Source organism: Calonectris borealis, chromosome 2 (assembly GCF_964195595.1).
Source record: "Calonectris borealis chromosome 2, bCalBor7.hap1.2, whole genome shotgun sequence".
In the NCBI taxonomy this organism is placed as follows: Eukaryota; Metazoa; Chordata; class Aves; order Procellariiformes; family Procellariidae; genus Calonectris; species Calonectris borealis.
This window is the reverse complement of record NC_134313.1, coordinates 105,668,879-105,694,818: the sequence shown is the minus strand read 5'-3', so window position 1 is coordinate 105,694,818 and position 25,940 is coordinate 105,668,879. Positions and strand designations below refer to the sequence as shown.

The 25,940-nt window shown below is 44.0% G+C and overlaps 1 protein-coding gene across 1 annotated transcript; it reads right to left on the bottom strand.

The window, feature by feature from the left end:
- Positions 1–204: 204 nt before the first annotated feature.
- On the bottom strand, positions 205–24,437 carry KCNG2 (potassium voltage-gated channel modifier subfamily G member 2). Its single transcript, XM_075140718.1, has 2 exons — positions 23,682–24,437; positions 205–1,039 (listed from the first exon to the last, which is right to left on the bottom strand). Exons 1-2 carry the CDS (start codon positions 24,435–24,437, stop codon positions 227–229), a joined length of 1,569 nt encoding a protein of 522 aa, XP_074996819.1. The 3' UTR covers positions 205–226.
- Positions 24,438–25,940: the final 1,503 nt, after the last annotated feature.

Sequence of the window (25,940 nt, the reverse complement as noted above, 5' to 3'; positions counted from 1 at the left end):
TCAATGGAAAAGAAAGCCCTACGAAAAGCGATGGAGCAGAGCTGTACTTGGTAGAGTTTCTAGGGGCACTCTGCAGAGGGCCCTTAAGATCAAAAGTTGGTCTTTAGAGACAACCTTGTGTGTGTCTGCCCCTCCCTTACGCAGTTCAGGAGGTTCTTCTTGCAGAACTGACCCCCCTTGTCCACTGCTTCTTGCGCTGCGAACATGTGTCTCCAGCCGTTCAGAATCAACAACTTCTCTTGGCTTCCCGGTCCACCGTGGGCTGCGCCTCCTGCCCAGCAGCATCTGGTGGGACTGTGACACCGAGCCCCTGTGTACTGTCACCACCTGGGAGTTTGGTGCTCTCTTCTAGCTGGCGCATCTGCCTGCTCGCTGCTCGTTGCTGCTGCTCCTTCAGCTCACTGTAGGAACGGGAAAAGGTATGAAAGATGGATGTGACTGGGAAAGCCATCAGCAAAATCCCACTCAAGATACTGCTCAGGGCTACCACCTGTCCGGGGATGCTACGAGGCACCATGTCCCCGTAGCCAACGGTTGTCATGGAGATCACAGCCCACCAGTAACTGGTGGGGACGCTTGTGAATTCTTGCTTGGCTCCCAGTTCGCTCTCAGCCAAGTACACCAGCGGCGAGAAGAGGGCCATGGCGACGCAAAGGAAGAGCAGGAGGAGCCCGAACTCCCTGGTGCACCGGCGCACGGTGAGCCCCAGCGTCTGCAGCCCCAGCGAGTGCCGTGCCAACCTCATCACGTACAGGATGCGCAGAGCCCGCAGGAAGCGCAGCACCAGGCCCACTCGTTCCAAGTACTTGTTCCCAGCTCCCCCACCGGGCTTGCTGCTGTTTTTCGTGGAGACCATGTCCACAATGAGAGAGATATAGAAAGGCAAGATGGCCAGGATGTCGATGATGTTGAGCGGGGTTTTCAGGAAAGCACACTTGTTCTCTGCCTGGATGGATCGCAGCAGGAACTCAAACGAAAACCACGCCACGCACACCGTCTCCAGCACAAAGATGTCATAGCACTTCCGTGAGCATTCGCCCTGGGGAGAAGAGGAGCGGGAAACACAGAAAAGACGGAAGAAAAAGATTTAGCCAGGGAGTGAACCAAAGAAAGAGACAGTGGTGGTTCTTAAAGGAAAGCACCACGTGAAATCGATACGAATTGCAAGATACCAAAGTAAACTCATCGCTGCTAAGAGCAGCTGGAACAGATAACTAAAACCAGAGCTACTAGCTACACGTTTGGCCGCAGGACAGGTCAACGATGCTCAGGAGTATCCGGAGGCTGCCAGGAATTTGGTGTGATGGTACCAACTGTTGGCCAGACAGCCCACTGCTGAAAGGCAGACTCACGCCTCATTTCTAACCAAGCCCTTAACACCCTTTAGAAAAGATTAGAAAAGTATAGGATTCATGGATTTTAATAAATGGGTGATCCATCCCTCCCTTCCTGATCAATAATAAATTGCTTATAAGTGGCTCATAAACACCTACAGCATTTTACATTATGTGCTTGGAGGCATCTATAATCTATTATTCACAAAATATAGAATAGTTTTTATATTCCAGTGAACGTTTATTAACATACTAGCCCTATAGTCAAAAGCTTATATAAAGTACTGATAAACGTAGGTATTTCTAAAAGAAAACGTACCACAAGAATAGAGGGAGGGTCCGGAGAGATAAGCATTTTTAATGACGTCATCTGTAACAACTAATGACCACGATGCCCTCCCCAAGCTTTCTGAGGCACTGGAAGAGGTGCTCTTCCCAGCAGGCTCACTTAGTGGAAAATAAAGAGAAGTCTGTTCTTCAGTTACGATGCCTGTAAACAAGACAGTCTCGGTGCATTGGAACAGCAATAAACAATAGTGCTGGTGATGGCTGCTCTTTGATTGTTAATTCAACAGCACAGATACTATGGTAATTCTCTGCTACATCACTGTTAGTAACTCCAGCTGAATAATAATCAGCTTCTCTAAATAAACAGATTTTGATGTGGACAATTATAGGGCTAGTGCTGTTTCCTCTGTAAATGCTCATATAAAAGTGTTAATGCTCTGGGGGCTTTGAGCGGAAGGCAAGTATGTATTTATTTAAGGGAAGTTTATATTTATTCGGTGAGCCACTTTGACGCTGAACAGTTCATGAAAACTCTTGTAAGCATGTAGGAGTCCATCCATGTTAGTGGGGTGTGTGGCTGCCACTGGATGCAACAGGTATTAGGTATAAGGTAAAACCTCATTTTGCTCGCCTATGCTAAACTATAGCAATAAAATATCACTCAAGAGTGGCGAGGCTGTGTCACGCTGGTCTCCATTTCACCACTGGAGAAGCTGAGAACCTGGCACATCTATAAACAGTTCTGCCCACATGCTCACCACAGGTGCCTTTTGCTAGGCAGAGCCGAGGAAATTTTTACTGCACAGCACCACATCCTAACTTCATCCCTCTCTAAGTGTTTATGCACAGTTTTTTCCCTGTTGTGAAAGAAAACAGCAAAAGAGCGATGAGACTTTTGCCCTCTTTGCTAACTACAGCGTTCCCTAAAATGTCGGGGAGTGACTGGATACATATTTCAGGGCTGCTGCACTGCCAGCAGTCATCGCATTGAGTATAAAGCCTTGTGTTACCTCAGTATGATAACCAAAATGCCGAGGCACCCTCTCCATTTCACACTTAAGAAGAAATTGAGACAATGACTAAAGAGATATCAATAGGAAAAGAAATGTGAAAAGGAATCCTCAGAGCCAGCGTTCATGGTTCTTGTATTAAACGTGATGAAAGGTTGTAGTGCCTTGTATTTATAGATTTTTTTTATATTCCACTTTCAATTGGCATATGATGTACCACCCACTGTTTCCCAGGGGGTCATGCTGATATGGAGAGAAAAATAACTTGTCCCACTGAAATTGCTGTCAAGATCTTAAGCATATTGCAGGGAGGTAGGATAATCTTTTTTTAATAGTGTAGTAGCTCAGATATAGCCTGTCTTTAACCTCCTAATTTTGATAGGTGTGAAGACTAGAAGGAGCTTAATTTATATCTGCCTCACCGAGCTAATTTGGTCATAAATAAGTATTTTTGTCACAATCATAACACATAGGACAAAACATTTTGTTTTTTAGGGGCTTCACTCCTATTGCTGTCAGGTTCTCCCATCAGATACTTTCACACCACCGCACAAATCTGGCTCTGTGGGCCAGAGCCAAAGCTCACAAAGTCAGTGGAAGGACTCTGCCTGTGCCGCGGTAACTTCTCACCTTTTTACCAAGAAACCAGCCGTCAGACCGATACTGTCCCAGAGCCCTGCTGCCTAGGAATCTCTCATCGGGATACGCTTGATCTCATACCTAAGGGCAATGGCTGCAGGTGATTTGCAGCTCCTGATACTACACTTGCACGTGCACAAAAGGATCAGGCTGAGATGTTAGGAAGACAACCGACAGAAGAATAGCTATGGCTTGAGCAAAGAAGCAGTAACGGCAAGAAATAAAAAACCCCAATGTGCAAATTTGCTTTCTCTGAAAGGTACATCACTACTTGGACCACCATGTACGGAAACTAAAATGTAGCTTGCCTTAAGAGACCTATCTGGCAGGAAGCGTTCTGGATTCTGATGTGCATGTATATAATTTTCATGCCACTAAAAATTTAAGAAAAGTCAGTGAAGCCTACGGAGAGTTTAGCCTTGGAATAGACCTACAAAGACATTAAGGCGTTTAATAGCTGATTTGGCACTGAATTCCCCCAGCGCTCTCTATTTGGAGAGGAAAGGAAAGGAAACTCTCCAAAAGTCCTTCTGTGTATGAGTTTTGGTGTGGGAGCAAACAGGAGTGAAAATTGTTCCTCATTAACGGACTACCACTGGAGATGACTTTCGGAAGACTCTATCTGCCCTCCCACACTCTGACGTATTTATCCTGTGTAGATTCACAAACCTACAGCTTTGCTATTTATGTCTCCGATCTTCCTGCAGAACTATATAAAAAACGCAAGGGCAGGAGCAGCCTGGCAACCTTCGCTCAGCTGAGCACGAGAGGCTTGGCAGTATCTGAAGCTCGGGTCATCCAACACAGAAGAACCACGCTGGCATCTTTGCCCATCGCTGTAATGAAGAGCTGAAACGTACTCCATCCAGAGCTGATGGTGGGCTCTGGCTTTGCTCCGCTCTTCCCACTATCCACAGCTGACAGCTAACGTAGTGAATGCCGAAATGTTTACTTTCAGTAGAGCGGAGCGATAATGCTCTGCTACATAGAGTTCATTTTAATGGGATGAAACAACCCCCTCTTTTAGCTAATGCATAATTATCTTCAGCAAAGTGCTAGTCTTTCGCAGCGTCGTTATTAACCTATTGCAATCTGAACAAGCCAGGCTCTGTCCGAAGGCTGTCCTGAGGGTAAGAGGGTCTGAACAGGCTTTTAGAAAACAGACCTGTGTGTCAATTAACCTGCCAGAGGCCTTTTTTCCCCTAATTAAATGTCTTCCTGTCCCCTGGACCATGTTTCAATATCATCTAGGTATGACCTATTGTTATCCTCACATGAAATCAAAAACAGTAACAGCAAAAACATGTTTCAGGCTCTTTGCGCTTCGCCTCCTTCAGCTGCAGCTACTTTTTCTTGCAGTTTTTTCCCCTTGATTACAGCATTGTAAAGAAGAAAAAAAAAGGCAATTTTTCTCTTTCAAAAACTTTTAACTATGTATTCGAGTCCAACCGGATGCTGTGACTCTGCTTAGGGTTTTGAGGTTTTTTCCATTCAAGAAAACAAAACAAAAATGCACAGAAAGACACACACACAGATGGAAAAAAACAATCAAGAATTAATCAGCCATTGGAATAAGAGAAAAACAAGTCCTAACAGAATAGGATAGCATCCTGCCCAAAATAGGTCTGTATCAAATCTCTATGTTCTCAAAAAAGATTATGCTATACCAACTCATGGCCATAAACATGTACATTAACAACTGCGTACTGCTTTTTACTTTTTGTAAGCAAAAAGATTTCTTCATCTTGTAATCTAATGGATACATTTTTATGATTACATTTTCATATCTAGCTTTATGAAACCGGGCCACAGAAAACTTTTTTTTAGTTTTCATAACAGTCTGATTTCTTTTTGTCTTTTAGAGGTCTAAAGAAAAAATAGCATGAATGGCAATCACAAAGGACAACCCCATTGCACTCCTCTAGTATTAAAAGACTAACATTCTTTTTTTTTTTAATGTGCATATAACCATGTCATTAAATAAATAATATCATAGGCTTTTGGTTACAAAAAGCAGTGGTATAATAAAAATATATGGAAACAGTTGTTCTTTACAAGATGTATATGTTTACTTAAGTGTGCATATGGGTTTCTTTCAAACAGCAAGTAGATTTTTTTTTCCTGTGCAAAAATGGAGAAATATCTGCAGTTGCACAGGATTTTGGGTCCATATACTGATGTCAACTCAGGGCACAGGAAAAGAAACCAAGGAAGATCTCAGTGAGTAATTCTATGCGGTCAAATTAAAGTGAGTCTCCACTAGGATTTATAGAAATTTGCTGTCAAAATGCCAACCGCAGTATCTTTCTTTAGGAGAAACGTTTTCTTTGCCAAAGGTTTCTTTGGCAAAAGGAAAATTACAAAAAAGAAATGCCGGTGTCACTGGAGTTCAAATCCAGCTGTACTCATTGCTCTGTATGGTCTGTCTAAAAATTGCAGAAACGTTTTGGTTTGGCTTGCAGGGTCCCTTTCACTGGTACTTCCCTGTACTGTGCCTCAGAAAAATTCTCCACTGTGTGTTGTGTGACTTTTTGTCCCTGCCTTTGTCCTCCGGTCTCCTGAGAAGAAATTCTGACCCTCCTCTAGATTCTTGCAGGCTTTGACGCCATCTCCCCCCTCTGGCATTAGAAGATGTCAAAAGCCAGATCACCTCTAACCGCCCCTGTTCTCGTGTTGCTTTGCACACATATTTTTGTATGGGCAGCAGCTCCACAGTACTTTCAAGGAAGAAGTTTCAATGCTGCCTACTTCCCCCCTGTAGTGAAGATTTCCCTCCCTGTCAAACGTATATGTTAGAAAAAAAAAAACACCCAAACATGAGAGGCATTGCATACAAAAATACTTACATAAGCTTTAAAATCATGACATTTCTAAAATGGCATTTTTGTTCTCTTCCACTTGCCCCTTGTTACCTGAGCCTTTTGGGTCATGTATTTCAAGTGTTTCTCTGTGCACATCAGATCAAACTCTTTTTTAACAAAAATGTGGAACTTGAAATTCTGATGTAACCAAGGTCTCAGCACCAAAGCATTTAAGGGACCTGCAGACAAAGTCCCTGAGGGTGCTACACAAGGTCTGCCTGGACACAGAGCTGCAGAGAGCAAGACAGTCCCCAGCCCAGTGGCTTAAGGTGTTCCCCTCGGATTTGGGCTTGAGGCTGAACCACCTGTTTCAGTGAACGTCTGCAGAGACATTCAGAGGACAAACCCCCCCACTTCCAATTATTCTGCAGCCCAACACTTGGAGCACTTGCCCAGCTCGGGAGAGACCCAGCTCCTGCTGCGAAGCAGGCAGGGTGGAAGCCAGCACCTGGCTCTGTCCCAGCCTGCGGGAGCGCCGGGTGCTGGCTCACCGCCCTCCCTCGTCCCAACTATCGCTGTGAAATGAAGAAGCCTCCCCTGACAAGAATTCCATCAGAACAGCAACATTCCCAGAAACCTGCCTCCCCAACAAAACCCGAAGATTTTGCTCACACTGGCACTTTTCGATGAAAGCAATCTTCCGATGAAAAGTGGTTTTTCTGATGAAAGCATCCAGCCAATTTTCACAGTAAGGATGAGTGCGTGACTCTTGCGATGTGACCCACTGTTGGAAGGGCAGCGTCACACCCTGCCCTCGGGCGCAGGCACGCTCCCCTCGCCACTGACCACCTACAGACTTGGCGATTGTAATTCAGCAAAGCTAGGGTCAGGCTGAACTTGCAGCCAGCCTGCTCTGAGTATTTCTTGTGCTCCTGAGCAAAGATGATTCAGCTACTGCACAGCCTGTCCTCAAAGCTGGCTGGCTGTGAATTCAAAGTAACGGTTTCTGTTTTAAAGTCGCCAAGGGGCCATGAAAGAGCCCTCTGCTTCTTGCTGTACACACTTTGATCGGCAACTAGAGTTTAGTTCGTGCTTCACCTTCAGCCCAGCTGCTAGCAAACGTAACCAGAGCCTTGCCTTCAGTGGGAAGGGTTGTCACTAACGGCAGTCATATTATGGACACAAGAGAGCTCTTGTACAGTTGCTCCTGTACAACTTGCCTTTGTTGAAGAGAAAGGGCAGGAGCTATACCTACTTTAGACTTAGCTCTCTGGATTTCCTTTGATCCTGAGACAGCACAGCCCCAAATCACCGCTTTTCAAAACCTCTCAGCCCATCATTTTTATTCTGCCAGTGAAGCTGCAAATAAACATGCAACACCGACAGGAACAAGGGGGATGCCAAAAGCCTATGGCAACTGCTAGAAGGTAACTTCAGGGTGTGCTAAAATCCACAGCCGGAGTCTAAACAGCTTATAAAATCACATGCCGTGCTATTCAGTTGCACGTAGCCAAGGAGTTACTGAGATACAGCTACCTGCACGTGCCTTGCATTTCTGTCTCAAAGTGCTCTTCTGACATGCAACTATGAAGTCAAATGGCTATGTCCATGGAAAGCTCAGAAAAGGGTCTGGGAGTCAATGGGAGGGAAGAGAAGACCACATGCGTGAGGAGTTTACCCGTGCCCTGCAGTAGCCTATGACCACCCCTGCAGACTGCATAGGCGGGAGACACGGATGACACTCCTGATCCCGGAGCTGCACAGCTCTGCCTCCCCGAGTTACTCTGCCCCAGCAGCCTGCTGCATTAGGCCATCTCAGCCCCAAACTGCACAACCAAAATTAGATACTGTAGGTAGGACTTGGGTTCTAAGCCATAAATATTGAGCCTTGAGACCTGTTTAACTGCCACCTTTTTCCCTGCAAATGCCGTGAGATGTCTTAACAGCTGTAGTCTGGCTGCATGGATTTGGCATATACATCTGAATTGTGGAGAACGACACAGACACAGGGGATTCGACCACCTACCTACTAGGCAAGACTGTTGTTGCGATCTTAACGCTGTCCTCCGTTTCCCTGCCTCCTTCACTTACTGTCCCTGCCACATGCAGATATATTCTTCAGTCCACTGTCCTGCTTCTTTTTGCCCCAGTAGAGTTGCTGGGAAGAATGGAAAGCAGGTAAGTAGCACTACAGATGCACAAAATGCCCTCTCATTAATATCGTCTTCTCAACCAGCTTTTCTCACACCTGCATCCACTTTTAGCGCACACTTCTCCAAAAGCCACAGTATTTGTTAGAGGGAAAGAAGTGTTATCTGGCTCTACTTTATGGAAAGCAACCAAAACCTAAAATCTGCAAGAAGCAAGAAACATCTAAAGAATAAAACAGACCACAAATACCTATGAAACAGAACACAATCAACCTGCCTGATTTTCAGATGCCTATCAGGAACAGCACAGTACCTCACCTGGAGAGACTGGGCGGGTTGTGAAGACATCTAACATCTTAAAACTCCGCAGACTCTGTGACTGCGTCTGAGAGCAACTTGAGGGAACAGTATGCGCTCCAGCAGCCATCTGCTACTATCTCCCAATCTGATCATACCACACACCAGGAGAGCGGGGCTGTACTGTAACTTAATGTACCCTGGATAACATTTTCTTTGAGGATATTTCTTAAGGCTCTGTTGCATTCTCACTGCCTAGTGACCTCCTCATGGGCTAGTATTCCCTTCACTTTGTATTTCTTTGGTTTTCTCGTGTTTGTAATCTGCTTCACTACAATGAGTACACACAGCTCCTCGCTACCTGCAGTTTTCACTCGTGAAACAAGCCTTGACATCAATTCTTTCTTGCTTACCAAATACACACGTGCAAAACAACCAACACTTGTATTTGGAGCTTGCTGATAGGTCCCAATACATAAGCAAAGGATTTGATCTGTTCAAGAACCACCTATGTTCAACAAGGATGATTCAAACTGGAATGAGTTGGGAGAGTAATCCAAGATTACCTGGATGGCTAGTGGAATGGAAAACCTATCTTATTGCATTTGACTTGTTTACCATCATCAAATGAAGGCAGAGAAGAGACATGATTGCTATCTATAAATAAACCAAGGGGATGAAGAGAAGCACTGTTTAATGGCATGGTCAAATGTTCTCATTCAGGTCTGTCTGGATGTGCTGAAAGTACTGCTATCTCCATCTGTTTACAATCCCCAGCTCATCCCACTGAATGGGACATATGATCATTCCTTAATCCTCTCCAGCGCGAAGTCAAACAGGATAACTCACTGGTTGGTTATGCTAGAACAGTTGACTTTGTGCAGGTGTGGCTGGGAGGGCAACACCATCAGCTAAGTAACGGCAATCAGCAGGTGAGGTAGGAGCGGGAAGGAGAGGGACCTAACATGCTCAGTTTGCACTAGGTATTTGCAAAGAGAACCCATGACTAATCGAAAGGACGTGTTGGCAGGAGAAGAAATAGCTACACCAGCTTTCAGAATCTGGACTCTAGAAGACACATGAGGTGCCAAAAGAGCCCCTCTGCAAGAACAGGAAAGGCCAGAGACCTTTTAAGATGAAGCTTCTCAGTTTCTGGAAATGGTGGTGTGATGTGGTACCCATGACAACAGGGGACTGCACTCACCTCATAGGACCCCTTCAAGTCCTACCTTCCTGTAATGTTCAACTAGCACCGGACACGATGCGCTTGGTGCTGCTGGAGCTGGGCCTCGGGGGCTCTGAGATCCCTAACCTGGCTTGTCCACAGCTTTCATCTGTGCATGTGTGTAAGACATATGTAGCCTCTAAATAATAGAGAATTACAACCTATATATACAAGAATAGGTTTACTGCCATTTGTTTGAACAAATATTCTGAGTCAAAACACTGGTTAGTTATATCTGGAGTCTGCTTTGGCAATTTTACAATATCTCAGTCCCATTTGGAAATTGTCTGAAGACAAACACAAGAAGGCACAGGTCCACGAGAACAAGATATACTTGAAACTCATGAACTCCCACAGCATTTGAGGCAGGATTTCACAGGCCACTGCCCATATGGCTTGCTTTCTAGCAGCTTTGCCCTGCAACAGGCCCGCTCTGGGGGAAACACCCACGGGCAACAGAGTGGTCGAGGTGTGTCCACGCAGCCTGCCGTGCTTGGACCAGGCACGACCTGCACAGCCGGACCTCAGGGGGCTGCTCAGCGCAGAGGATTTGTTTATCAGAGTCACTGCCCTGGACAGAGGCAGTAACGCAGAAAAAAGAACGATGATTTCACCAAGCAATGGTGTCCTCCAAAGAACAGCTTCACTTTAGAAACACTGATGTTCTTAGCGTTTCTGAGTAAAAATTACCTTGGAATTTTCTATTTCCAGATTTCCAGAATGTTTTTCTTGGTTTTGGCCCACTTTTTCACTGAAATTGAAAGTAAAAAAACCCCAAGAGAATAATTAAATAGCAGATGCCTCCTTGCTGACAAGTGTCCCCCTCTTCCCCTGATTTCACATGAACTAGAAATCTTCCTCCTCAGCCCACTCTTTTTTCTAGCTCTGACAGAGGCATCATATCCCCCGAGGCTTGGAAACTACAATGCTTTTTTAGAAATCCGTTCTCTGTAAACCTAAGCAAATGTTTGATCCCCAGCTTTTACATTAAGAAACCCAGTAACCTTGCAAATTATCAGATCTCCTGATTTCTGGAGAATAATCCTAGCTTGTGTTTTCTATCCTAGTCCTCTGAAAACAAGACAGACTCAGTTCTTGATTGAAAAAAACTGAGCAATGGCACTTGGCACTTACAGCACACCTCCTTCTCATAAACACGGCAGGACTGCAAAAATAAAGATGGGGGTTATCTCCCGTAAGTGGCAGCATAAATCAAAACACTGCAGAACCAGAGCGGGGCTGTGTTCTCACCAAGGGCACTTTCGTGCAGTTTGAATAGTTTCCCCAGGGAATGGCAACACCTAGACCCCTCTGAAAGGACCGGCCCAAGAGAGGCTGGGCTGTGTTACAAAGCAGTGGCATTCCCAAGGCTTTCACACCTACCAACACCTGGGAAAAGACGATGCTGTGGTGGCACCTGGCTGTGCTCACAGATAGATATACAGTGTCTAGCACTGTGGTCTTCCTAAACCCAGTGTCCGCTTTTCTTCTCCTCCAGCTTGTCTCACACTAAAAAAGAATCTGTCTTGTTCTTGCTCTCTCTCTCTAATTGTATTCTTAACAGCATTTTAAAGTGTATTTCCCCTCTTATTTCCCCAAGTTTTCCCCTTCTTTCAATCCCTGTTTTAGAGACTCTTCTCCTCCTGCCTCCCACTTATTGCTGGTTTTATTTTACTGACCCACACTAGTTTTACTGGTTCCTGCAATCCTGTAACCTGTTATAAAAGCTGGGGGTGTCTGTTTGTTCTGTTGGAGGAAAAGAGGACAGAGTCAAGTTTACTCCTTTCCTCTTACATTTTTTTCCAAGCCTGTTTTTTTCCCCCTCTCTTTCCCTTTATCCTATTATCTGAAAGCAAGTGAAGGATTCGCCTGTGTAGCCTGTGGGTAGATTTGCTCTCCCGCTGGTAGCGGCTCAGTCGCAGCTGGCAGTCTGCTACCGCATTGCCCTTGCACTGAAATGCTGTTGTACTGCACTTGCAAAGTGGATGAATTTTTGCAAGGTGGAGCTGACCACTGCAAAACCTTGCACTCTCTCGTATGGTCTCTTTCTGCTCAAGGCAACAGTAATGGTGTTTTCTGTGACAGCAGCGCAGAATATAAGAACTCCATGACTTACCTTAAATTAGCCAATATTTCTACTGTGTACGAAGGCAACTAGCTGTGGACTGGGAGGAAATTTCCACAGCTTCTGCCCACAGACACTCAGTGCATGGACCTTTCAGGAGGGTGCTGCAATTTTTGTTCTGTCGTTGTCTCTACCCAGTGCAGCGTGTGCCAAGTTTCCAACACGGCGCAGGATGTATTGGATGGCTGGGACCTTCACACTATTCTCTGTACTTCCTATTTGTATCCAGGCTCAGAAAACGAGCTGGAGCAGAGGGAAAGGGAGCGTGTGTGTGTGTGTGCCTGCGTGGGAAGGTGAGGGTACGAGGGCCCTGCCAGCGAAGGCCAGAGGGCTGGGGTGGCACCTATCCTGGTGAACAGCCCGTTCCGGCTGAGGCATCCTTCTCCTGAGTGACCTGCAAGCTCAAGCCTGAACAGCAGCTAACACTGGGACCAAGCCCTGCCGGTAACGTGTCCCAGCCCCTGTAGCACCCCCCGCAAACACAGCCAGCGCTGGACAAGATACCTTGGTCAGGATCCTGCCTTCACAGGGCCAGACTCATGCCATGTCACTCCTCTTCAGAAAGCTTCCAGGCTGCTGAGGTTTTCTGGCTGCCCTCGCCTTTAACCACTTATGAACTGCCGCTGCTCATTTCATCCTACTGATGACGTCAGGTCTGAATATACACGAGGGCCAAGGAAGCCCCAGACATACAGCATCCTTGCTGGGACCTCTGGCTCAGGGGGACAGCGCTCCTGCACGAGCGAGTCGGGGAGGGGATGGCAACTGCTCACCGCCCTGTACGGGCAGAAGGGGCTCTTGAGCTCATCCCCTGCAGAGCAGAGGATCTCACCAAGTGGCTCATGAATCACACGCGTGGTTTCATCTGAGCTGAAATGTCATGTTTAGAAGGACCGACAGAATGTATTAAAAAACTATGTATGTGAGATGTACTCAAGCATCTCTAGATAAATGGTTTCCATTGTTAATTACCACACTGTAACACGCCTTATTTAGAGCATGAGTTTGTCTAGCTGCAGGTTCCAGTTATTGTTCACTGTTGTCCACAGGCATTCCCTTATGCTGCTGTTTACTGCATAAAACCTCTTTTAGTGTGTCACTATAGGGCAGAATTTTCAGATTTTTTTTTTTTAACTTACCTGCTTAATGAATACCAGTCTGGACACAGTATCTCACGCCTCATGCTTTGCTTCTTGACTAGCATGTCAGATGGGAAATCGTGTACAGCTGGTAGCTCACCAGGGTCTCTAAACCCTTTCTGAGTCCCCACTTTCCAAAAGAGTCTTTTGTCTTGGGCTCTCTCTGCTCTCTACACTTACAGGTTGCACTCTCTGCTGATGAACATGCAGTTACCTGCCCATGTTCAAATCAGTTCAGTTTACTGTGCCAGATACTTCCAGTCCCTGACTAGTGACGCAAAACACCTAAGTAGCTCTGGACCAACACCAGAGACACTCGCATGCCTTTCTGTGTAACTGTCACTGGATGATGATTTCTCATGTTAGTTTTCTGCTACTTCGACATCTAAGAGAAATTTTTTAAACATTTAATAAGGGAGGTAAGTTTTTGAAAAACGCCATTTTTATTAAGGAAGGCTGTTGTGTGGCACTAATTCAAATATCTTACAGAAGTATAAGAACCTACATCAGAAGTTTTTTTTTTCAGAAAATTTTATAACCTCATTGAAATTATACTAAGTTTGACTAATAAGTGGTGTTCTACATAGACTAGCGTTAATTATGCTGTTGTCCTCAAAAATGTTGCCGATTGCACTCAGTACCATGTTTTTCATGGTTTTACTTGGAACTAATATCATGCTTACCTTTAGAAAATCCAACAACCTTATACTTTTCTCCTGGTCCTTTCTTAAGCCTTTGTTAAAAACCTATTGCAAACATTTTTTTAACCTTTTTTTTTAATACCACTGTTCTATCTGAATTTGTCTCCATGGACATTGCAAAAAGTACCCAATTTAAAAAACTTCTGTAGTTCATCTCCACCACCACAATTTAAGCAATGAAAATGTAAGCATTTATAATGTTAAATGATTTAATGCAATTTTTCTAAGTGCTGTACACATGAATCAGCTCATTACCTCAGCCTAGCTATATGAGGTCTAGCCAAACGTAGATCTGGTTCCTTTCTTTCATTCCAAACCTCAGAATTGATAGCAACATATTCTGGAACTCTGAGATGAAACTTCCAGATGATATTTTTGTTACAAATAAATGAAAGTTTTCTCTCTTTCAGAACACTAGGGCAGTACTCAATAAGCCCATGCAGCACAAGCTCTCTTGCAAAAGGCAGTAGAGGAATCTATGGAGTAAAGAAGCTACGCTGTACCCTCAGGATATTACAGAGCAGGCTATACTGAGTGATTCCACAAACATTACTGGAGGCCAAGCAACTAGTATCATGAGATTGCTTCAGAGACTCCCTGGATGATTTACCTGGAAGCTAAGAGAATAAACCCACCGGTAGGTATAGATAGTTATGGGAGTGGAACCAGAGAAATATTAAAAGAAATTAAATATGGAGCATATTTTGCTCCATGAGCCACATTGCACCAAACATAAACCAGTTAACAACATGACAAAGTTACCAATGCTTTTATGGAAGAGTCTTAGCTGTTTAATTATTTATCACTAATGTTATATTGCAGCATATTTATACAATATTTAAAAGAAGACCTGGTATTTATTCATGAGAAATATCCTGTAGACTGAAAGAGTTCATTAGCACAGCACAAAGTTATTAACAAGTCAACAGGAATTATATCTGATCCAACTCTTGCCTCATCCCCAAGCTAACAGTGCAGTGAAATACTCTCTCCATTTTTTTACTTCTAAGCCTAAAACACTGCATAGGTTCTCAGATGGTTCCCAAAGCCTATGTTGTGACCTACTATCCTCAAAATCTTCTTTGGGAAAACCAACTCGGGAAAAGACGCTGCAGTGAGACCCAAAGTTGGTAAGAGCCACAGCATGAACAGCTCAGGCGGTAACTTTGCTGAGATGGGGAATTTTGAGCAGAGGGTCTGCAGGCTCACTGTGGGACTCTGTGCAAACCTATTCCTCAGTGCCATGTCCCCACCCCCCAATCTAGAGGCAACTCATGGTGAAAGAAAATACAACATTCCTTCTAACACTTCTGATACAACAGAGAAAGATTTTCTTACTGGGACCATGTTTCCTTTATCTTCTCTTGAAGGAGCTGCCATGACAGAACAACTAGATATGTCTGCTAAGGTTTAAATAGCTTCAATCAAGCAAGAAGGCTGGATTTTTTTTTTCAGGGGAGGGAGGACTGCAGAAAGTAAATTATTTCCCCCCCCCCCAAGAGGAGCAAGAGAGAGAAGAGCCAAGGAGAAAAAGAGCCAAGAGCCAAGGAGAAGAAATGGAGAGAGTTCTCCAAAAGCAGTCATGACTAAATACAACTGCTTGTTATCCAGCACTCTGTCCACGCAACCAACATCAAGAATAACCAATCATTCCTTCAAACATTTCCTATTCATTAGCAGCTTAAGGTAGCCTTGCAAAGGGGAAGGGCTATCCCTGAAAACAGCTGGCAAAGCTGGTGTGTGGTGTGCTACTTGACCAGGGGGGTTCCGGGCAGCTGGAGTCCTGGGCAGTGGCGGGCAGAGCCGGTGCAGTGGGCAGGGTGCTGTGCAACAGCGATGCCGAGGACGCACAGCACCAAATGTGTTTCCCTGGTGTGTGAATACAACAATCCTGAACTCGGTAAAATAAACTGCTACCGAGATATGCTCTAACACTAACAGCTGGATTTGGACAACCAGTAAAGGAAAGATTTAGATTCAGATGCACAAAGGAAAGATTAATACATGTATTTCTTTTACATTAAGGACTGTATCATTCAGATGGTTCACAGACAAGCACAGTTCCCAGTAAAATGATCAAAGGATATGATCGCCACTTCTTGGTATTTGCAAAGAACATTTTGCCATTAGTCTATTTGCAAATTCCATGGGAGTCAGATAAAAGATGCACACCACTCAAAAAACCCACACAACTCAACATTTAAGGTTTAGATTGAGCAGTGCAAAGGTTCTCAACTCCTTGATTTTAAAGCTCTGTGTGTGACCCACAGAAGCAACATCACTTTTATCTTTCAAACCTCATCACTTTCAACTGCTTTCAGACAAACCTGAGCTGTCTGAAAGGCAACATGCACAGCAAATTTCTCTGACCATCAGACAGGAGCTGGGAGACTACACTGTGATGACTCAGACTTGCACTGCAGAACTTTGCAGTTACTCCTCAGTTTTGGACTCTAAGGGTATCATACGGTAATTGCATCTTGCATAAACTAAGTTGGTCTCACTTAAGAAAAGAAAAAAATTTCCTTGCTTAGAAACCTAGCTTGCAGCCTGAGGCATGAGGAATGTGCCCATGTACCTCAACAGCAGCGTAGATGTAATTCTTATTTCTGTTATGATGATGGTCGTAGACATTATGTTTAAGACATTCTGTCCCAAAGCATTCACAATCTAAGTGCAGGACTACATAGAACAGGTGATGAAACTACATGAGGCAGATGGAGCACATAAACAACAAAGCAAACTTCTGCTTATTGCTGATGACTAAAGCTGTGGGTAAAGGATGCTCTCAAAGCTTGTCTTTTGGACTGTGTGTTACCATTTTGATTTAAGTACCATCTGAGCAGAAAACCTACTTGAAGCTTATGAAAGTAAAAAATAAGAAACACCTTACTTTTAGTTAAAATACAGCTCTGCAGTGCTGCGAGTCCTACATCCCTTAAGCAAGGGCATGTGAATGTGAAAGTGAACACAAATCTTGTGTCTACAGGAACTTCCTTGTGCACAATGTTGTAGAAAAGGCAGGTGACAACTGTTACCGAGTCATTTGGTCTTTCCCTGGCCTCCAGCCAGCTGTGGCCTGAACTGAGCCAGAGCAAACACAAAATGCAAACTAGCAATGTAGGGGACAAATACATCAGTAGATCAGTTCAGATGCCATAGCCAGCGATATTCTTACAGCTCATGGTTTTTGCATTTAAACAGCATAGCTGAGAGGATGGTATAACGAATTCTTAGATGATCCCCAGGGAAATTAGTTAGTCCAATTCCCCAAGATTCTTTTTATAAAAAGTCACCCTTGGTGCCTATATCCTATAAATAGTTATCTGTAATACCATCAGGGAGATTTTTTTAAATACATGTTTAATGTTGACTGTGTTCTAATTTCTAGAACAGTTTATTCCACAAAGAAAGGAAAAACACAAGCTGTAATTTTATTAAGACTTTCATTCATGAAAACAAACCATCTATGCATCACATAAACATGTGGCTCTAAGTTAAAATCAAGAAGGCCTCAGTATCACATGCAGAAAAACAGCTGAACAGTCACAAAAGAGAGAAAGTGCTAAAAACAAGTTCTCCAGTAATGAAAAGCTTCATTCCAGAATCTCAAGCAGAGTGCCATCTTAGGATAGAAAGCACCAACAATAATTGTTTTACTCCTTTACATTACTTTTCACTGAAATAAGTAAATGATTTAATGTAAAAATAACAGTTTTCCCCACCCAGAAGTACCTCAAACTGCAGGGATTTTGAGACAAGATGGTATCATTCATTCAACGAAATGTTTGGCATTTCTGACACTCTGAGGCCCTGAATACTTACATTTCTTCCTATTTAGCTACCTATTTAGATTACAAACCTAAAGAAATCAATAGTTATAACCACAGAATCACAGAATGGTTGAGGTTGGATGGGACCTCTGGAGGTCATCTGGTCCAGCACCCTCCACCCGCTCAAATGGGGCCACCTAGTTGACCAGGACCATGTCCAGACAGCTTTTGAATATCTCCAAGGATGGGGACTCCGTAACATCCCTGGGCCACCTGTGCCAGTGCTCGGCCACCCTCACAGTGAGAAAGTGTTTCCTGATGTTCAGAGGAACCTCCTGTGTTTGTGCCCATTGCCTCTGGTCCTGGCACTGGCACCACTGAAGAGAGCCTGGCTCTGCCCTCTTTGCACCCTCCCTTCAGGTATTTATACACACTGACAAGATCCCCCCAGAGCCTTCTCTTCTCCAGGCTAAACAGTCCCAGCTCTCTCAGACCTTCCTCATAGGAGAGGTGCTCCAGTCCCTTCATCATCTTCGAGGCCCTTCGCTGGACTTTCTCCAGTATGCCCGTAACTCTCTTGTACTGGGGAGCCCAGAGCTGGACACAGGACTCCAGGGGTGGCCTCACCAGTGCTGAGCAGAGGGGAAGGAGCACCTCCCTCAGCCTGCCGGCAATACATTGCCTAACGCAGCCCAGGGCACCGGTAGCCTTCTTTGCTGCAAGGGCATGTTGCTGGCTCATGGTAAACTTGGTGTCTACCAGGACCCCCAGGTCCTTTTCTGCCAAGCTGCTTTCCAGCTGGGTGGCCCCCAGCGTATACTGGTGCATGGGGTTGTTCCTCTCCAGGGGCAGGACTCTGCATTTCTCCTTGCCAAACTTCCCGAGGTTCCTGTCAGCCCATTTCTCCAGCCTATCGAGGTCGTTCAGGATGGCAGCATGTCTCTCTGGCCTCTCAGTCACTCGTCCAAAGTTTGTGTCATCAGCAAACTTGCTGAGGTACGCTCTGCTCCATCCTCCAGATGACTAATGAAGATGTTGAACGGGACTGGACCCAGTATGGACCCCTGGGGTACACCACTAGTTACAGGCCTCCAACCAGACTTTGTGTCACTGATCAGCATCCTCTGGGCCTGGCCGTTCAGCCAGTTTTCAAGCGACCTCACTGCTCATCCAGCCCCTACATCAACAGCTTGTCTATGAAAAGCTGTCTATGAAAAGCTGGTCTATGAAAAGCTGTTGAGAATCATTATAGGAGACTCTCTTAACCTTGTTTGAAATTACTTCTGTGTGTACCTTTGTGAAATGAAAACTTTAGTCACAAGATTGTTTAAAACGCACATTCACAATTTATCTATTCCTCATCCTCATCAATATGAAAGTTGAAGCACAGTGTGTAAATTAAGCTTAGAAGGTTAAATAGTTTCAGGCTTCTTTATGAGCTATTATTAACTTCATTATTTATGAGTCTCTCTCTTTGTTGTAATGTTCTTCAGCTGAAGGTTATTGAACTGTAACTTCCTATCACAGCATCTTTAATTAGACTAGCTTTTCCCAATACGTTAGAAAGCACGGTGAAGAAGGAAGCACCCTCTGATCTTCTCCTCCTGTTTTACACTGCGGTACTACAAATGATTCAGCTCAGTGGGACTCAGGCCTATAAATGCTTTTGTGAATCAGGACAAAAGGCTTGATGTTAATCTCTGAGTTCACCACCTTTTTTCTGTGATGAGGAAGACTGTCTAACAAAAGAAAGAAACTTTCTTCTTCAGATAGAAATGGCCGTCATTTCTGTTTTCACCAAGAAAAAAATGAACAGTCTAGTGAGATGACCATCTGGCTTTCAGTTGAATCTCTCAAGGTCTTTTGCTTGTTCAGGTCTTACTGTGTTGCTAAAGCTTTTGCTGTAATGTATCCCCAACTGGTCTAAGACTCCTGTGATGCATTAGCTGCTTTCCTTGAATCACTCGATACCTGCCTTTTGTTTAAAGAGTTGAGAAGCCCACTTAAAGGTATCATATGCCTAAAATACCTTAAGGATACTCTATGCCTCTGGCTATTTTTATGTCTCGGCGATAATTTTTTTGTGGTGGTCTTGAAAGAACTCAGTGCCTGAGGGCTTCTGCTATGATTTTGTCTCAATAGTATTTTGCCTTAGAGGGTACTTTTCACCATTAAATCTAGATCTTGCATAGAAACCTCCCATTCTGAGATTTAATTTTGAAATTAAAAATTAATTATTGCTTTGTTACTTTGCATGGATGAACCTGACTCTCTTCACAGGTTTGTCTTCTTTATACATTTGAAGTGTCCCTTTCCTGAAATTTCCAGAAGCAGCTATTATGCGCATTACTGGATTGGTGCTTTTTATTTAACTTAATCAGTAAATAAAAGCTAAGCGAGAAAAAAAATTGAGAAGATAAAATATATGTCCTAGTTTGGTAAGTAAAAAGTAGCTTAGGATCTGATTCTGTTAGCTTTATTCATAATTGCGCAGCATCTGAAATACATGATACTACTTCCAAAAAAGAGTAACGCTCGAGATGAGTCAGGGTAACCATTAGTAAGAACAAGACAGCTACGGTACACGGGAACACCACCCTTCCCACTCTTGCTAAACCACCAGGGATTGCCACTGTCATCTGGAACATCTGGAGCAGTTAGTAAAGTTAACAAAAATGTATGATTGATTCTTCTTCTGTATTTTAAAAGAGATAGGCAGGCACCTAAAATAATTTCCTCACCCATTTGGTAATTACTTCTAACTTTTAAGGTCCCACGCTGACATCAGTGTGAGGTCACTTACACCTCTGCAGGACATCACTGGGTGTAACAGCTGGTCCATTCGGATGACATTAAAGGACCGGCGTATGAAAATTGCTCTCCAGCATGTTTTCTTTTCATGATTGGTTTCTCTCCCTTTCCCTGCAGCAGTAACAGGACAGATAGGTGGCACACAAGGTTTTTGTTTTCTGGAAAACGCCAGCTCAAGGAAAAAACCACTGCTTGTTAGCCAGAGTACCTACGACAGCTCTGACACGGAACCCTAACAACAGTGATGCCAGCCAGACAGCCTGGAAAATGTACACACGGAGTACGGTGCGTCCTCGAAATAATATTTACTGTTTATTTGTTCCTTCGCCAGGAGAGATGCACATGCATTTTCTGCTTGTTGGGAGACTGCAAAACCAGACCAAAGAGCTATCCCTGGGCACAAATTTTAAACTAGGTACTAGGGATACAGCTCAGGATGATTAACGTGACTTCGAATTCACATAAGCTCACTTCCCTCCACGCCTGTTATTTGATGAGTGCATCGGCTTGCTAAGCGACGTACAGATGACATGCAAGGAGTTTGCAACCTAGGTCTCTGATCCTACAAGCAATCCCACGTGGGCAGATGCCTGACTCCTTGCCCAGCCTCACTGAGGCTGAAAAGGTCTGCGTGGGTATTTACACCCATTTGTGCAGGACCAAAATCAGTCACTGAGTATGACTCCTGGCATGACTGATTACAACTCAAACAGAGTGTTGACCTGCATTGATTCAGCAGCAGGCGAGGAACGTTGGGGAGGAACTAAGCTATGTAAGAAGTGATCCTTCACCTGTCCCCCGTGCTAGAGAACCACCTTTGTCTCAAACAAAATAACCATTTCCACTCTGTCCACAGACCTTCCCTGTGCAAAGGGCAGAACAAAGCCTATTTGCAGGAGCTCTGTGCTTTTAGAACTTAAGGGCACAGAAAAACGTCAGATCATTTATTCTGATCTCCTCTGTATTGCAAGCATTTCACCTTTGTAACCTGAACTGAAATCAGTAATTTACTTTTGATTGAAGTAGAGTGTGTTTAGCTGAAGGCTACCTTCCAGAAGGGCATTGAGCTTTGAACCGAAAAACATCAAAAAATACAAAATCTGCTAGTTCTCCTCCTAGTCTGCCCCAGTAATTAATCACCTTGGTATTAAATATTGGCACCTAGTTTCCCATATGAATTTTTCAGGATTCAGCTTTTAACCATGCATCCTCTCCCTGCTTAATTTAAAGATCTTTTAGATGATACAGTTCTCCTCCCCCCATAAAAATCACTTATTTGCTTAATCCACTCACCTTCCTTTCGATAATCTAAACAAACTGGAAAGTTCAAGTTTCTTATTGTATGGCATTTTCTCCAGGTGTCTATAATTTATAGGTTTTTTCACCCTCTCCAATTTTTCAAAACACCATTTAAAAATATGAACGTGAGAACTGACCGCAGTATTCTAGTGTCGGTCTCACCAATGCCGCACACAGGCACAAAATCATCTTCCAGCTTCTAATCACTACTCCCCGGCTTAGATATTCAAGGATCACATTAACCCTTCTGACTTTATGCTGCAATAGGAACTTACATTCAGTTGCTTGTACCCTAAATCCTATTTATAGTCTTGTTTTGGGAATCAGACTCTCTGCTTTTGCAGAGAGCAAGTCTGCATTCATCTTTATTGTACAATTTTGCACTTGACTATGAAAATATGCTCCTTTTAAAAGCCTCAGCTTACCAAGAAATCCAGGCTTCTCTCATATGCTTGCTCTATCCTCTTTATTACCCTGCTCCACCCAACAAATATTACTAGCCTATTATCATGAGTCCCTATTTATGTTCAGATCACCAGTAAAAATATAAGGTGCCTAAACTCTGGTAATTCTGAAAGCAGTTGTTCAGCTCTCACTTAAACCCAGGAACATCTAAACACTAAATACATCTCAGTTTTCAACAGTAAAATATCCCTTGTGCTTAAAATTCCAGCATACTGGAGCACTGTTGGTTAATTACAGTAAAAGAAGGCATGTGTTTTGGAAATGATCTTTTTTTTAAATTATTAGGACAATATAGTTTTAACTAGTACCCAGTACTACTATCCTCAAATTTTAGATCATAAAAAGCCTTTAAAACAAAAATCTTATAATAAATCAAATATCAAAAAACAAACTTTTTGACTTTTTTCCTGGCTGCTACTGAATGAGTCTGATTCCAAATCAAACAACTCAGCTGATACCTAACCTGAGCATAGGGTGGGTTTAACTGCACATGAGGTACTCAGTCAAACGCGGGGGTCTCTCTGGAGTTGCTGGACCCATTTTCCATCAGCACGCTTTTTACTTTCAACGCTACAAAACAGTAAATGCCTCCTGTCAGGTAACAACCACTCTCTTTTCTGCTGGTGGCAGTGAGCGATGAGCCATTCAGCACCCGGGTGACGGCACACCAGAAGGGCTCTGCTTTCAGGGGGGCTTAGCCTTCAGCTGAGAGGCAGGACTTGACGGGGTGAAGTTCTGTCCTAGCAGCTGAAGTTCACAATCACATTTAATGACCACGGGGCTGGAAAATAAGCCCAAGCGTTTAGTGTCAAGCTTGGACTTGAGTAAAACTAAAGAGGCCATGAACTCTTCGAAAAGTCCCCACCCCCCAAGCCCTTTAGATGGCATGTCAGCACATATTTAATGAAAATGTGAACGTCCTCCTCTACCGATCTTCAGACGAGCTCTCATTGGCCTCCACACAGCTAACCCTAGGAAAATGAACTGCTTGCACCAATAGGGGACTAAACACTTAGATTTGTTGAACTAAAGAATAAACAAAATACCTGTAAGACTTGATTTTCAAGGGCATGAAGCATCCGCAGCTTACACTTGAGAATACTAAGCATGTCTGAAAATTGGGACATTTGCTTTGTTTCTGCTGCTAAATTGCTGCCTCAGCTTCCCTGGCCTTTACCTCACTATAGCATCAAAGTATTTTAGATGTGTTTTTTACAGTGGGGTACTGAGAGTTCATTCAAAGTGGTATGTCAAAGTACCTTTAAGGAAAACTGATCTGTTAGCTCTTAGCCTAGCTTCAAAACATTAAGCCTCAAGCAAGGCTGATTTTTATACCCACGATAGCTAGTTTGTCATCTGGTTAAAGATGTCAGAAAACAAATCTGTCGGGTAAAGCTGCCTGCTGGTGTGAACTGGCAAAGCTGTGCTGGCAAGGTAGCGTTTGGCCCAATCTTCCCTCAATATTAGGTGACATAATGCTTTCTGTGCTCTGCCCCGGCCAGCCCTCCACGTCAGAAATACTGAATGCAATACCTGCGTGATTACTGGAGTGACTTTGCCCGTCACCTTCCCTGAGGAGACAAGAATGCAAAACACGCTTTACTCTGAGAAAAGCTGCACTCACCCGATCTTCTTCTTCTCTGACATCTGGCATGGTGCTGATGCAGAGGCTGACTGCAGTGATGGCAACAAAAGAGATTGAAATACAAGCAAAGATCTTTCCTGGGATCCCTGAGTGGGGGTTCTCCACCATATCCCTGAGCTTTCGCATGCACAAACTCAACCGGCTACTGTCCTGGAAGGCACATTGTGTAGTTTCACTAAATACCATCTCCCCTTCATACAGCCTGGCCTCAGCTGCCTCCTCCTCTTTCTGTTGCAATCTCTTTTTACAGCACCACTCCAGGTGGTCCTCTTCTATCCCCCAGTACACAAGCTCCTCCTGAAAAGAAAGAGCGCACATCTCTCTGAGAAGCCTCAGCTTCCCAGCTGTCAGGAAAGTCATGATCGTCCTGAAGGCACTAGGATTACGGTCAAAAAAAAATTCATTGCAGCTAACATCATAATCATCGCAGATGTTCATGATCTCATCATAATTGTTGCAAGATTTTAGCTTCCCAAGCCTGGTCAAGGGGCAGTTCTCCAAGGTGGTCCACGGAACTTTGTATTTAATACCACCTACGTTGATGATCACAAACCTGGTCCGGTCATCCAGGCGGGCTAAGCAGCACAAGTCTTCCCCAGGGTGCAGAAGTTTGGCCTTTTTGTAGAAGAATCCTTTCTTGGTTTGCACTTCACGCAGGTTTTCCAAGTTATTGAAGGAGTAGGAGCTGAATTCAGGATCTGCATTCCCAGTGAGCAATGCCATTTTGTGATACATTTGTTGAGTCCATAGGGAGATCGAGACTACTCAAATAAAAGCATCTGGAGCTTGACTGGAGAGTCAATCTGTAAAACAGAATTTTAAAATTACAATAAAATTAGGGTGTTGCTACATGAAAAACAATCCTATTGTCTCAATCCCAAGAAACTTTTTTCCATGGCATTATTTTTCCCCTATTATTTTAGGACTATCTTTGCTTGATAGTTGCTTGGGGAAAGAACTTAAACTGCAATAAGGTCAGAAGCCATGTTGATACTTTTAGAGGGTTTAGTCAGTGAATGAATGGAAACAAAACCAGTGTATTATCATTTTCAGAAATTTCTTTTCTAGAGGTTCAAGCTATAACCTGGACATCAATGGATACTGGAAGGAAAATGGGTCTTCTGGATAAATGGCAATTTACATTTTAGCATCTTAATAAAGAAACTTAGTTGCAAATGGTTTTTTTATTATTTTGGCTCATTTACATAATGTTTCTATTACAAAATCCCTACAGTGTGAGGATAAAATGGATACCTAGAGTACAGTCAGAAATGTGATTGCAGCAATGCTGATAATTCCCAATTTAAAATCACCACGCTTAGGTACCAATAGCAATGAATATCTGGGAGCTGAGAATCCAGCCTGCAGCCAGGACCCAAGCAGGTTTGGCTATTTGAGCACAAAGCGTGTGCTACTGAGATTCACTTGCCACTGGTACCCCAACTAACCGGATTAAAGCTATATTGGGCATATCTACCTGAACAGCCCCACTTCTAAAAGGTAGAAAAGCTTTTGTTCTCACGCTGGGGTGCCTGCTATCCAGGCTAGTGACATCTCCTGCAAGGAGGTGCGCATCCCGGGTCTGAGCAGAGACCAGAGCTCACCCGGGACCCCGGAGCTGCTGGAGGCTCTGCTGCAGTTTTGACTGTGGGAGGTGGACAAGGTGCCCAACAGCCTGGCAGCAGCTCTGAAATGGGAGACTGAACCTAAGAATGATGCAGAGCGGGAAGCAACCCACTTGCTGCTCTTACTTCTGGATAATGCAGAACCCAGCCCGTCACATTTACGCGCATTACACGTAATTCCAGGATTTAATTTGTGCCTTCTGCTTACCCCTCCTTTACCACACCACAATCCACAGATCTCCTGAACATGTTTTTTCACCAGCCACATCATTGCTTCCTCACTTTCTCTAGACATCTCCACCCAGGTTCTCCAAAGCTGTCTCTCCAAAGCAGTACTAGGATGTCTTGAAATGCTACTATGTAATCGCATTAGTGAATCACCCAAAACCTCCTGAGTTGCTCAAATATTAAGTAGGAAACAAGAAATTGGCATAGGACTGTTCGGACTCCACACAAAAGACCTGGACTGAGAATGGATGCAGTGATGGGGAACAATCTTAAGCAGGGGATGTAGAAACCTTACACGTTGACAAAAGACAGGAGAAAAAGCTGAGTTGTGAAGATAATCTCACGTTATTGATGACAGGTAACCATGGGGCAGTAACTCCATAAT

Excerpts from the sequence above, each read along its gene's own strand:
- KCNG2 (XM_075140718.1), bottom strand. The coding sequence starts at position 24,437 with ATGTATCACAAAATGGCATTGCTCACTGGGAATGCAGATCCTGAATTC. Across the intron at positions 1,040-23,681 it reads TCAGAGAAGAAGAAGATCGG|GGCGAATGCTCACGGAAGTG; the intron begins GTGAGTGCAGCT and ends TCTTCTCCCCAG.